At 45.8% G+C, this 12617-nt stretch overlaps 1 protein-coding gene across 7 annotated transcripts in view; it reads left to right on the top strand.

Annotated features, from left to right (window-relative positions):
- UBOX5 (U-box domain containing 5) overlaps nt 1-12195 on the top strand; it is a 50010-nt gene extending 37815 nt beyond the window's left edge. For 6 of the 7 annotated variants that reach the window (XM_040247817.1, XM_040247822.1, XM_040247819.1 and 3 more), the window contains 4 exons: nt 3148-3242; nt 4424-5612; nt 8912-9070; nt 11456-12195. In XM_040247817.1, coding sequence (XP_040103751.1) covers nt 3189-3242; nt 4424-5612; nt 8912-9070; nt 11456-11664 — 1611 coding nt within the window. In that variant the 5' untranslated portion in view covers nt 3148-3188 and the 3' untranslated portion in view covers nt 11665-12195. The remainder of the gene's footprint in view (nt 1-3147; nt 3243-4423; nt 5613-8911; nt 9071-11455) is intronic. The other variant, XM_040247823.1, reaches the window with a different exon arrangement.
- Nucleotides 12196-12617: the final 422 nt, after the last annotated feature.

The raw sequence follows: 12617 nt of genomic DNA, 5'->3' as shown, positions 1-12617 counted from the left end.
TGTGAATGTTTGGATATAACCATACTGGAAAGCATAAAGGAGTAATCAAGGGAATTCCCTTGTGGCTCAGTGGTTAGGACTTGGCTCTTTCACTGCCTGGGCACAGGTTCTGTCCCTGGTTGGGGAACTAATATCCCACAGGCCTCTTGGCATGGCCAAAAAAAAGGTAATCAAAAGCTTTTACCAACATATAGAATCATCTAGAATGCAGACTGCTACAAATGTGGACTGTCAGATATATTAGCATTTCTCTCAGTGATGTGGTTTTCAGAAGTGAACTCCTGTTGGTAAAAACCTGAAGTAAATGAAGTATGATCTTCCTATAATTTACATGGAAGTTCCCTTCTTAGAAAATTCTGCATGTATTAAAACCATGTTAAAAAATATTTTGTGTTCATATGTAGGACAGACATAGGGGCTAGGCTGAGATAACATACCTTCAAAAGTCTCATGGCAGAAGTTCATTGTGCAGAAGCTGCCCACTAAAATGTTGCAGAATGCCAATGTGCCTGGCCTCTGCAAGTAGCACCTACTGAGCACGACAACACAAAGACCACAGAGTGTGGCCCTGTCCCTACTGGGAGTTTTTCATGGCCTTGTGTTTTAGATGGGGAAGCATGGAATGGCTGGCCTTTCCAAGGAGTTCAGATCCATTGGAGAGGCTTACCCCTGGGAGGGATGTTTCTAATGGCTTCCCTGCTTCTCTGTAGAGAATATAACAAAGGCTGTTGGACATTAGTATATTATTCATTTTCTTTCTTTCAATTTTATTGAGCTATAATTGACACATTGTATAGTTCAAGGTGTATAAGTTTAAGGTGTACAACATAATGATTTTATCTATATATAGTGAAATGGCTACCATAACAAGCTTAGCTAATATCTATCACCTCATTTCAGTTCAGTTCAGTTGCTCAGTCGTGTCCGACTCTTTGCGACCCCATGAATCACAGCACGCCAGGCCTCCCTGTCCATCACCAGCTCCCGGAGTTCATTCAGACTCACGTCCATCGAGTCCGTAATGCCATCCAGCCATCTCATCCTCTGTCGTCCCCTTCTCCTCCTGTCCCCAATCCCTCCCAGCATCAAAGTCTTTTCCAATGAGTCAACTCTTCGCATGAGGTGGCCAAAGTACTGGAGTTTCAGCTTTAGCATCATTCCTTCCAAAGAAGTCCCAGGGCTGATCTCCTTCAGAATGGACTGGTTGGATCTCCTTGCAGTCCAAGGGACTCTCAAGAGTCTTCTCCAACACCACAGTTCAAAAGCATCAATTCTTCGGCGCTCAGCCTTCTTCACAGTCCAACTCTCACATCCATACATGACTACTGGAAAAACCATAGCCTTGACTAGACAGATCTTAGTCAGCAAAGTAATGTCTCTGCTTTTGAATATGCTGTCTAGGTTGGTCATAACTTTTCTTCTAAGGAGTAAGTGTCTTTTAATTGCATGGCTGCAGTCACCATCTGCAGTGATTTTGGAGCCCCCAAAAATAAAGTCTGATACTGTTTCCACTGTTTCCCCATCTATTTCCCAATAAGTGATGGGACCGGATGCCATGATCTTCATTTTCTGAATGTTGAGCTTTAAGCCAACTTTTTCGCTCTCCTCTTTCACTTTCATCAAGAGGCTTTTTAGTTCCTCTTCACCTTCTGCCATAAGGGTGGTATCATCTGCATATCTGAGGTTATTGATATTTCTCCTGGCAATCTTGATTCCAGCTTGTGTTTCTTCCAGTCCAGTGTTTCTCATGATGTACTCTGCATAGAAGTTAAATAAACAGGGTGACAATATACAGCCTTGACGCACTCCTTTTCCTATTTGGAACCAGTCTGTTGTTCCATGTCCAGTTCTAACTGTTGCTTCCTGACCTGCATACAGATTTCTCAAGAGGTAGGTCAGGTGGTCTGGTTGTAGTTACATTTTTTTGTATGTGTTGAAAACTTTTAAGATCTACTCTCTTGGGAGCTTTCATATATGCAATACAGTATTGTTAACTGTAGTCACCATGTTGTATTTTACATCTCCAGACCTTACTTCTCTTTTAAGTAGAAGTTTGTACTTTTTGACCTCCTTCATCCATTTCCCTTTCCCTGGATATTGGTCATCAAAAAGACTACAGTTGACCCTTGAACAGCACAGGCTTGAACTGTGCAGGTCCACTTATATATGGATTTTCTTCACTAAATACATACCACAGTACCACATAATTTGAGGTTGGTTGAATTCACTTATGTGGAACCATCAATACAGAGGGCAGACTATAAAGTTATATGTGGATTTTCAACAGTTGTGTGAAAGGTCAATGCCCTTAATCCCTGCCTTGTTCAAGGATCAGTTGGATTTGAACTAGATGTTCTTTTAAGATGTTTTTCAACTCTAAGATTTTCTATTTCTCAATAATAATATTTTTTACTCTTCTAATTGTTTTCACTTTAATAAAACGTAACTGCATTAACAAGTGTTAAATGAAAGATGCATAGCACCACTATGATTATTTTTTGTGACCCTTTTCATTCTAAACCTTCTGGCTAAGTAATCCTCTTTTTACTTTGAGCTCATCTACTTTTGGGAGAAGGCAATGGCATCCCACTCCAGTACTCTTGCCTGGAAAATCCCATGGACGGAGGAGCCTGGTAGGCTGCAGTCTATGAGGTTGCAAAGAGTCGGACACGACTGAGCAACTTCACTTTCATGTTTCATTTTCATGCATTGGAGAAGGAAGTGGCAACCCACTCCAGTGTTCTTGCCTGGAGAATCCCAGGCATGGGGGAGCCTGGTGGGCTGCCGTCTATGGGGTCGCACAGAGTCGGACATGACTGAAGTGACTTAGCAGCAGCAGCAGCAGCATCTACTTTTGACCCTCCCTTTCCTGTTGGGAGCTCCTTGCAGAGCTGATAGGCCCTTGCCTCCACTGGGGCTTTAGAACAACTGTCAGCTAGAGAACCAAACCACACAATCTGCAAAAGAAATCTCCCTTGTAATCATCGCGTGTTATATAGAAAGAGAATAAATATAGACCATGAGAGTGTATGTTTGTTAAATTTTTGTTGTTATTCTGTTTAACTGTCATCTCTTAGGAATCAACTCCTAAGACTTTAGATTTGAATTTTAACTTGTCTAATGTTAAGTTTTATTTTTTCATTTAAGGCTATTTCTGATGCTTGGAAGCTATCCTTTCAGCCATAAAGATGGTAATAAATCTTTGCCTCCCACAGTTCAGACCAAGAATTTACTGCAACAAGGTAAACAGAACAAGTATATACACATAAATAAATAAATGACATCTGTTTTTCATGTTTTCCCCCATTTCCTGCCTTGTATATAAGACAGTTCAGGCTTAATGTGCTTTCACCCTCATCGTTTCAGAGTCTACCAGATGATAGGTAAGCATGGGTCAGGCTGCGCCTCTAAAGTCAGACAGCACTGTTATAAGCTGAGTTGTGACTCATTTTGTGGAGGGTTCTCTTCTCTCCAGTTCTCATCAATTTATCATTGATGATAAATTTTAATTTCACTCCAGGTCAGAGTGAAGGTGGAAATTCTCTCATTGCTGTTCTTGCTAACTTCTCATGCTAGAAATAATGGCTTATATTTGTTATATGGATTCCTTGTACTTTATTATTTGAATTAAGCTGCTTCCCTTTTTGTGCAAAGGAGGGTATGTTTCCACAGTCCAGAGCAGGGAGTAAGGAAACTCCAAGGGGAGAATTGAACTTCTCCCGAGTTTGGAATTTCTGCATGCAGCACATTATTTCAGGTTCCCAGATTATTAAGCTGACTCCTTCAGACAGTGATACCTTAAAATTTCCATTGGTTATGACAAGTATTGGAAATATTAAGAGGGAGAAAAAGCTACTCATACTCTCACCCTTAGCACATTCACTGTTTTAAATTTCCCATAGTCTTTTGTGGTCCTTGTTCCTATGCAGACTTTTTTCCCCCAGTTTCATCATTCAAAGATTTACAAGAAGGTCCTTTGTTGTGCCTTCCTGGGGAAACTGTTACAACTGATAGAGTCCAAATACAAAATTGGAAACTTCAGTGTACATCTTCATTTCCCCCTAAATCTGTACATTTTCATCCTCTGAAATTTAAAAATAAGATTAAAAAAAGCTTGTATATCTGCTGCTCTTTCATAGAGACGTTATTTTGAAGGGATTTTGGTTGGTTAGGCAGTTTTGTTGCTCATTTTTTAAGGATGGGCAGTATTTAGGGGCACAGTTGCCCTCAGCCTTTTGTCTGATCATGGATGCATACCAAAAAAAGAAAAGGAAAACCTAGGAAAATTTGATATAATAGAGGAAATTTCATGAGCACCTTCAGATTTTCTTTAGAGTTTTACTAGAAGTGACAAGTTCTTGAAAATTCACCTTGATTTAGAGCTCATCAAATCAATGTGTCTCATTTTTGTCCTTAAATCTAGATATCAGCTGATGGCTATGAAGTAGAAAATCTCATCTCTGAAGACCTGGCAAAGAGAAGTCATGGTTTTAGGACAGAGTATTTCATTAAGCCACCGGTCTGTGTGACAGTTTCCTTTCCCTTCAATGTGGAAATCTGTAGGATTAACATGGATCTCTCAGCTGGGGGAAGCCAGAATGTCACTGGCCTGGAAATGTACACATCGGCCTTATCCAGCGGAGCATCTTGGAATACCCCTGAGTGCCGGACCCCAGACCCAGATGAGCTATCCATTCCGAACAAGGAAGCGTTCACTTTGGTGGGCAAAGTCTTGTTGAAAAACCAGAGCCAAGTGGTATTTAGCCACAGGGGCTTCAAGGCCAGGCCACCTTTTGGCCCAGTGGAAGCCACACTCCCCTCCCCTGCTGTTGTGGCCCAAGAGCTCTGGAATAAAGGGGCTCTTTCTCTTAGTCATGTGGCCCATCTCAAGATCTGTATCACCCATGTGACAGGTGGTGGTGTCCCTTGTATCAAGCGGTTGGAGGTATGGGGTCAGCCCGCCAAAACCTGCTCTCAGGAAGTGATAGACAGTGTCCTGCTGGTTGCCTCAGAGAGCCTCCCTCAGGACTTGTCTTTACAGGCCCCAGCGTTGCCCATGGAGAGTGACTGTGATTCCGGGGGCCAGTCTGAGGGCCAGCAGGCCCCCTCTAGCCTACAGGAGCTGGCTGAGGTAATTCGAGATATACCTGAAGAGTTCTTAGATCCTATCACCCTGGAGATCATGCCTTTCCCCATGCTACTGCCCTCAGGCAAGGTCATTGACCAGAGCACACTGGAGAAGTGTAACCGCAGTGAAGCCACATGGGGCCGAGTGCCCAGTGACCCTTTCACAGGAGTAGCCTTTACTCCACACTCCCAGCCCCTGCCTCACCCCTCTTTGAAGGCGCGGATCGACCATTTCCTGCTCCAGCACTCCATCCCTGGCTGCCACCTGCTCGGGAGAGCACAGACTGCATTGGCAGTGACCCCTTCTTCCATTGCTCTGCCCTCTGGGAAAAGGAAGATAGAGCAGGCCGAACATGGCCCAGACAGTAGCCTTGGCTTAAATGCTTCCTGTTTTTCTACCACAAGCCTTCTGGTCTCACCCTCTACCTCAGAGCACACTGCTAAGAAAATGAAAGCTGCCAATGAGCTCATGGATTGCTCAACAGGTAATGCCCTGTCCTGTGTCCAATTCCGTTGTTGTCTCTACTCCTCCTGGGTGACCCTTGGCACTGGCATTTTGTTTTGTGCTTTGCCAGCTTAAATTAAACCAAAATTTACTAGCTTAAAGAATCACACATTTATAGCTTCTCCCTCAGGGATCCAGGCATTGCTTAGCTGGATTGTCTGCTTTAGGGTCTCTCAAGGCTGCTATCAAAGTGTTGGCAGGGCTGCAGCCATCTCAAGGAAAGGATTAAGTTCCTTGCTAAACTGTTGTGCTGCGGGCTTCACTTCCTTTTTGTCTGGTGGCTGGATTCTGCTCTCAATTCCGTGCCTCGTGGGCTTCTCAAGGGCAGCAAACAACATGGTAGCTATATAAACCAGCCTGTGCAAATAAGTGGAAGTAAGTCTTGTAGAAGCTAATCACAGAGTGACATCACTTTTATTGTATTCTGTAGGAAGCAAGTCACTGAATCCAGTTCACACTCAAAGGACATGAGTATCAGGAAGTGGAGTCATTGGGGGCTTCAGACACTTTGCCACACCAATGATTCCTATTTTATTCATTATTTTTATCCAAGATTGAATTTTGTCTGATGCCTTCTCAATATCAGTCGAGATGATATTATGATTTTTCATCATTAGATCTTTTAATGCAGTAAAGTGATTGATATTGTGCCATATTCTTACTCACATCCTTGTACATGCTCAGTCATCTGACTCTTTGCAACCCCGTTGACGGTAGCCCACCAGCCCTCCTGTCCATGAAATTTTCCAGGCAAGAATACTGGAGTAGGTTGCGATTTCCTACTCCAAACGATCTTCCTGACCCAGGGGTCAAACCCACATCTCCTAAGTCTCCTGCATTGGCCTGCGAATTCTTTTCCACTGTATCACCTAGCTGGAATCAAGATTGCCAGGAGAAATCTTCAGCTTCAGATAGGCAGATGATATCACTCTAATGACAGAAAGTGAAGAACTAAAGAGCCTCTTGATGAGGGTAAAAGAAGAGAATGAAAAGCTGGCTTAAAACTCAACATTCAAAAATCTAATTTCATGGCATCTGGTTCCATCATTTCATGGCATATTTATATATCTGTTGAGGGGGAAAAAGTGGAAACGGTGGCAGATTTTATCTTCTTGGGCTCCAGAACCACTGTGGATGGTGACTGCAGTCACAAAATCAAAAGATGCTTGCTCCTTGGAAGAAAAGCTATGACAGACCTTGACAGCATATTAAAAAGCAGAGACATCATTTTGCCATCAAAGATCCATATAGTCACAGCTATAGTTTTTTTTAGTAGTCATGTATGGATGCGAGAGTTGGACCATAAAGAAAGCTGAGTGCCGAAGAATTGATGCTTTCAAATTGTGATGCTGAAGAAGACTTTTTCGAATCCCCTGGACAGCAAGGGGATCAAAGCAGTCAATCCTAAAGGAAATCAACCCTGAATATTCACTGGAAGGACTGAGGCTGAAGCTGAAACTCCAATCCTTTGACCTGATGCAAAGAGCTGACTCATTTGAAAAGACCCTGATGCTGGGAAAGATTGAGGGCAGGAGAAGAAGGCAACAGAGGATGAGATGGTTGGATGGCATCACTGACTCAATGGACATAAGTTTGAGCAAACTCTGGGAGATAGTGAAGGACAGGGAAACCTGGCGTGCTGCAGTCCATGGGGTCACAAAGAGTTGGACACGACTTAGCGACTGAACAATAATGATAATGCTGTGAAGTATACTAGTAGGCTTCTTAATATTGAACTATTATTATAGTCCTATAAGAAGTTTCATTTGTTCTTTCTTCTTTTAGTGTGCTTCTTGGTTCTGTTTGCTAGTGTTTTTATTTAGGATTTTTGCATTCATTAATGAGATTGAACTGCAGTTGGGTGTGTGTGTGCACAAGTGCACACCATCTTTGGTCAAGTTTTGGTTTTGATGATTTGTTCCATAACAATTAGGAAATTCTCCTTTTCTAAACTCTGGAACAACTTAATAGTTTTAGAATCATTTACACTTGGCACGGTGGTAAAATTCCCCTGTGATTGTCAGTGCTTGGCGCTTTGGGAGAAAGCTCTAACAACTTTTTTTTTCCTTATGAAAACTAGTCCGTTTAGATTTTACCATTCTTTAAAGTTCCTCTCTTAGTCTAAAAGGGTTATATGATTGTAATTTAAAGATTACGTCTGTGTCTTCTCTGACTTTGAGTGTAAATTTTAGTTAACAAGACTCCCAGAAACTCCTGGAAGCCTCTGAGGTGCAGTGGGGCAAGATGAAGAGAAAGGTGCTTAGACCTTGATATTTGTGGAAGTCTCCATTGGTGTTAGCCTCAAGAGATCTGTTGGTGACAGAGGAGCACGCTAACTAGTGCTCCTTCAAGGCCTCAGGCTGATAGCCCATATCCTACATACTGTAAAAAAAAACATTCCTCTCCCTACTTTGGGGTACTTTTAGCATACCACTTTGGGGAATCCTGCTATCTGGCAAATCTCTGGGTTCTTTTTGTGCAGCTGTCCCCATCCCCTGCTGCCTTCACCCTTAGCCCATATCCAGAGAAGGCCCTCTAGATAGTGAAATGGATAGAGAGGTCTTCATTATTCCACTCGGTAATAACTGCTCTTTTTTACCTAAGGATGCAAGAAGATTGGAACACCGAGAGAGTGCAGGCCAGTGGCCCTGCCCTGAAGAGCTGAGGAACTAGCAGATGGGAACGAGTAGACTAAGGCTGTTGAGCAGGGAGTGGGGGCAAGGAGCAGGGTTACAAGGCTGGGCATTTGCTTACCCCAGTTATTTCCTTGGCAAGTAGGGATACTTCAGAAAGTAGGGTGCAGTTCTGCAGATGAGCCACTAGGTGGCCCAGGCCTGCCCAGTAATTTGTATAGGAGGAGGAAAGCTGGCAGAGAGCCCAGGAATCCTGAAAGCAATGTGAGATGGGTAAGAACTGCCAGGAACACCAGGGCTTTACCTCCTGCTATCCTGTTATCACAGTCTATTAGTGGAAACTAGGGAGGACTTTCTTTATGTCTGTGTCTATTTGAAGTTAAAAGTACCATCCTGTGGGACTTCCCTGGCAGTCTAGTGGTTAGGACTCCACACTTGGACTGCAGGGCTCACATGTTCTATCCCTGGTCGAGGAACTGAGATCCCTCACGCTGTGTGGCTTGGCCAAAGACAAATAAATAAATAAAATGAGAATATTTTAAAAAGAAGAAGAAACACTATTTTGTGGTCTTCAGAGGACTTTGTGTTTTGGTTTTCTCTTGCCAGAACTCTCTCTGGATATTATGGTCTGTGTATCTCTTAACAGGCCCAGTGTCCCATGAGCAAAAACTGTCACAAAGCTTGGAAATTGCCTTGACATCAACCCTTGGCTCCATGCCCTCCTTCACATCTCGGCTGACCAGGGGACAGCTCCAGCACCTCAGCACAAGAGGCAGTACTTCCTGGAGGCCCAGCACCAGCTCAGGTAAGAGCTGTCCATCTCCTCAGACCCTTGAACAGAACGCTGGGCCATGCCTCTGGGACTCGGGACCTCCACACCCAGGCTCCCCTAGTTCCAACAGCCAGGCCGTTCCTTTTCTAGGGGGAATTGAGGGGTTGCCTATGAAGTGTAACTCTTCACAGGAAAGGCTTTCTCTATTTAATTCTTAGTAATTCTGCGGTGTTGGGGCTTGGTGATTTTGGTAAGATCTAATGTTAATTACTCTGTCCTGAGGACATTTGATTGTTTCTCCCTTTTTGCTTGTTTTTTTTTGTTGTTTGTTTGTTTGTTTTAATGTAGTCTGTCTCCCATCTGACATCTGTGGTACTTTATGTAAATGTGGAGAGTAATTTCTAGTTGAGTATGCCGTCTTCATCCCTGCCTGTTAGCCAGCATCTTAGAACAGTCGTAGCTTACTGATTCAAGTTTTGCCTAAAATGAACTTGGGACCACAGTGGACGATAGACTAGTCAGGATACAAAGCAAGAGAACCTGGGGCACTTTTTACAAGGTGAAATCTGGTGGGGCTAATGATAAGGTGTACACTTTCTTCCTCTTGCCTGTCTAAACTGAGTTTTTTCTCATTGCTTGGATCCCAGGCCAGCTTACCTTTTCTGCCTCTTGTCCCCACCTCCCTGTTTCTCTGAGTATGATTCCATCCTGATCATTCCCAGAACCTGTCTCATCCAAGTGGCCGGCAGTTTCCGTGACCCCAGATTTGATGGTCAGTTTCCTTCTTGGCAGCGTTTATTGTGGCTCCCCTCTCCCTCCTTCCTGAAACACCTTCTGTCTTGGCCTTCCAGATGTTATGCTCTTTTTCTCCAGTTTTCAACAGTATCTCTTCAGTTTCCATTGCTGATTCTTTCTTCTCTTCCAGACTCTGGTCTTGGACCCTCTTCACTATACTGTCTGTCACTCAAGTGAGAGCCCACTTGGCCAGTGACTGCCCATGTTCACGTATAGCTCCTGCCTCTTCTTGGAACTCAGACTCTGACCTCCCTTCCAGCTACTTGGCACCCCTATATGGGAAACTCATGGATATCTTAAGTGAATTTCTAACTCAGAACTGCAGGTACCTCCAAAGATTGTCCTCCAAAGCACCCCCATCATCTAGTCACTGGTAAAGAGCAAGCATCTTCTACCTCGTAGTCAAGCCCATAACATGGGAGGTCATCCTTGGTTTCCGTCGACGTTCCTGACATTCTGTTCATCATCAGGTCCTTCTTACACTCCTCCAAAGTAGATCTCAGGGAGGTCCTCTCTGCTCCATCACTCTTGCTGCCACCTTGCCCTGGCTCCTGCGCTGCTCCCCCAGATTCCTGTAGCAGCCTTTGCTGCTCCTCTGCAGTCACCCTTACCCTGCCCGTCCTCTTCACAGAGCCTTCAGGATCTTCTTATAATGTCAGCCAGATCATGGTATTCCACTTAGAATTCTTCCAAGATATCCTTTTGAACTTTGAATAAAGTAGAAGTTGCTGCCTGTGAGCTCTTGCATGTTCTGCCAGACTCTCGAAGCCGCACGCTTTCGCATCACACTTCTTGTCTTTTCTGTGTCTTTAATGGGCCAGCCTCTCTTTGTACGTGGTATCTCTTTCACCTCATGCATGGCTGGCTCCCTTTCATTCTTATGGCTCTTCACCCAAGAAGCCATCCTTGCCCTCTCCAGGTGGGTGTGGATTGATGGAGAGAGAGCAGCAACCCTAGACAAGGGCCATGAGAGAAGGAAGAGCGGCAGGTATAGCTTGGGGAGGAGGGTTGGCAGGACCTGCCCACTGTGGCCTTCATTCAGGAGGGGGTTGACGGACAGGTTGGGAGGGGAGCTGCTGGGCTCCAGGGCTACAGTGATGCAGGGCCAGGTTCAGCAGGCAGGTCTGCCACAGACAGACCTCAGCCCTGCCCCTCTGGTGACTCTGTCCCCTCTTGACATGCTCAGCCTGGGTATATCACACCATGTTTCGCTTTTTCCTCTGCTTGTCACATCTCACCTTTCTTGCAGTTTATCAGGGTTGTCAGGTTGAGCTTGTGCCTTGCTCTGACCTTGGCAGCCTGTCCAGGGGAAAGTCCATCTTGCTGGAGAGCCGCAGGCAGGGCCCAGTGCTGCCCAGCAGCCCTCGAAAGCCAGCTTTTCTTGAGCATTCATTGGAGCACTGATGATTGAGAGGAGGTTCCCCAGATTCTCAGGCTCCCTAAAACCCTCCCCTCCCTGATCAGTAAGGGGTGAGCTAGGGAGGGAGGAAGCCAGGCTGCTGCAGGGTGCAGGGTAGAGAAGCTTCTTATTCTACTCCAGGCACATGCCCTGCCTCCCAGATGGAGTCTGGACCAGGGACCACTTTCCCTAACCCTGGTTTGTTTTCCTCCCTGATTCACCAGAGCAGTCTGGGAGCAGCCTGGGCCCTGAATGCACATCCTGCAAAAGAGTGTTCTCTCCCTACTTCAAAAGGGAGTCTGCGTACCAGCTTCCCTGTGGTCACCTCCTGTGCCGGCCCTGCCTGAACGAGAAGCAGCGCTCCCCAGCCATGGCATGCACAGCCTGCCAGCAGCCATTCGCCAGCCAGGACGTTCTGCGGGTTCACTTCTGAGTGACCAGCTTCAACCTGAGAAGACCCATCGCTGGGAGGAGCTGAGGAGGAGTGATTGGGGGGTCCAAAGCTCCTGAGCTCTGGCCTGGTCCCAGGCACAGGGTGGGGGGTTGCTCTGCTTTCTCCAGGGCTTTCCCTTTGTCTCCTCCCACAGTGTAGCACGTGGGCCTGTAGAGTGAGGGGTGGGCAAAGGGCCCTCCACACCCACTCAAGTGGCGATAGGATAGCAAAGCCATAGTTCGGGCTGGGAGGGATGGGGGAGGTGTCCCTGCCCTCCACTGCCTCCCTGCCAGCACCCCTGCCAGAGCCCAGGGTCTGCTAGAGCCAGCCCCACGCTCTGAGCCACACTCTGCACACATGTCTCATCCTCCAAGGCGGATGTGAGTGTGGCTCCGGATCTCAGAGAGCCTCCACCTTCAGTGTCACCCACAACTGGAATGTGGCGAGGATCTGTGGAGTGAATGACTCAGCCCCTCTGATTGGCATACCACTCTGAGCCTTAATAAAGCGATGGCTGACGCCTGCCGTGGACTTCCTCTCATCTGTGTCGTCATACTCCTGTCCCCTACTGCACCCACACAGAGTGGGACTGTCCCAGGGCAGCCGTGAGCAGTCACTGCAACCCTGTTGGACCGTAATATGGGTCAGTGACCTGAAGGGACAGCTGCCTCTGATGCAGGAGGGTCTGTGAGTGGACATGCACACCGACGGAGAGGGCTGAGCAGCCCCCTCAGTGGGTGACCCTGGCTTAGCTGCACATTGGCAGAGCTGCACTGCCCTTTGAGGGGAGGGTGTACCTTTTCTGTGTGGGGCCTATTTCAGAAAAGATACTTGTTTATAGACTGCATCTTTTTTTTTTCCATTCAAAATTTTGTTTTATGGAAAATATACATTCCTACAACTGTTTGCTGTGTGGAGTCGGTCCTAGTCATGGGAGAGCACCAGTGAGGAAA

Source organism: Oryx dammah, unplaced genomic scaffold, assembly GCF_014754425.2.
Source record: "Oryx dammah isolate SB20612 unplaced genomic scaffold, SCBI_Odam_1.1 HiC_scaffold_10, whole genome shotgun sequence".
Taxonomy (NCBI): domain Eukaryota; kingdom Metazoa; phylum Chordata; class Mammalia; order Artiodactyla; family Bovidae; genus Oryx; species Oryx dammah.
The sequence above is the reverse complement of the archived record's forward strand: the minus strand, read 5'-3'. Positions and strand labels throughout refer to the sequence as shown.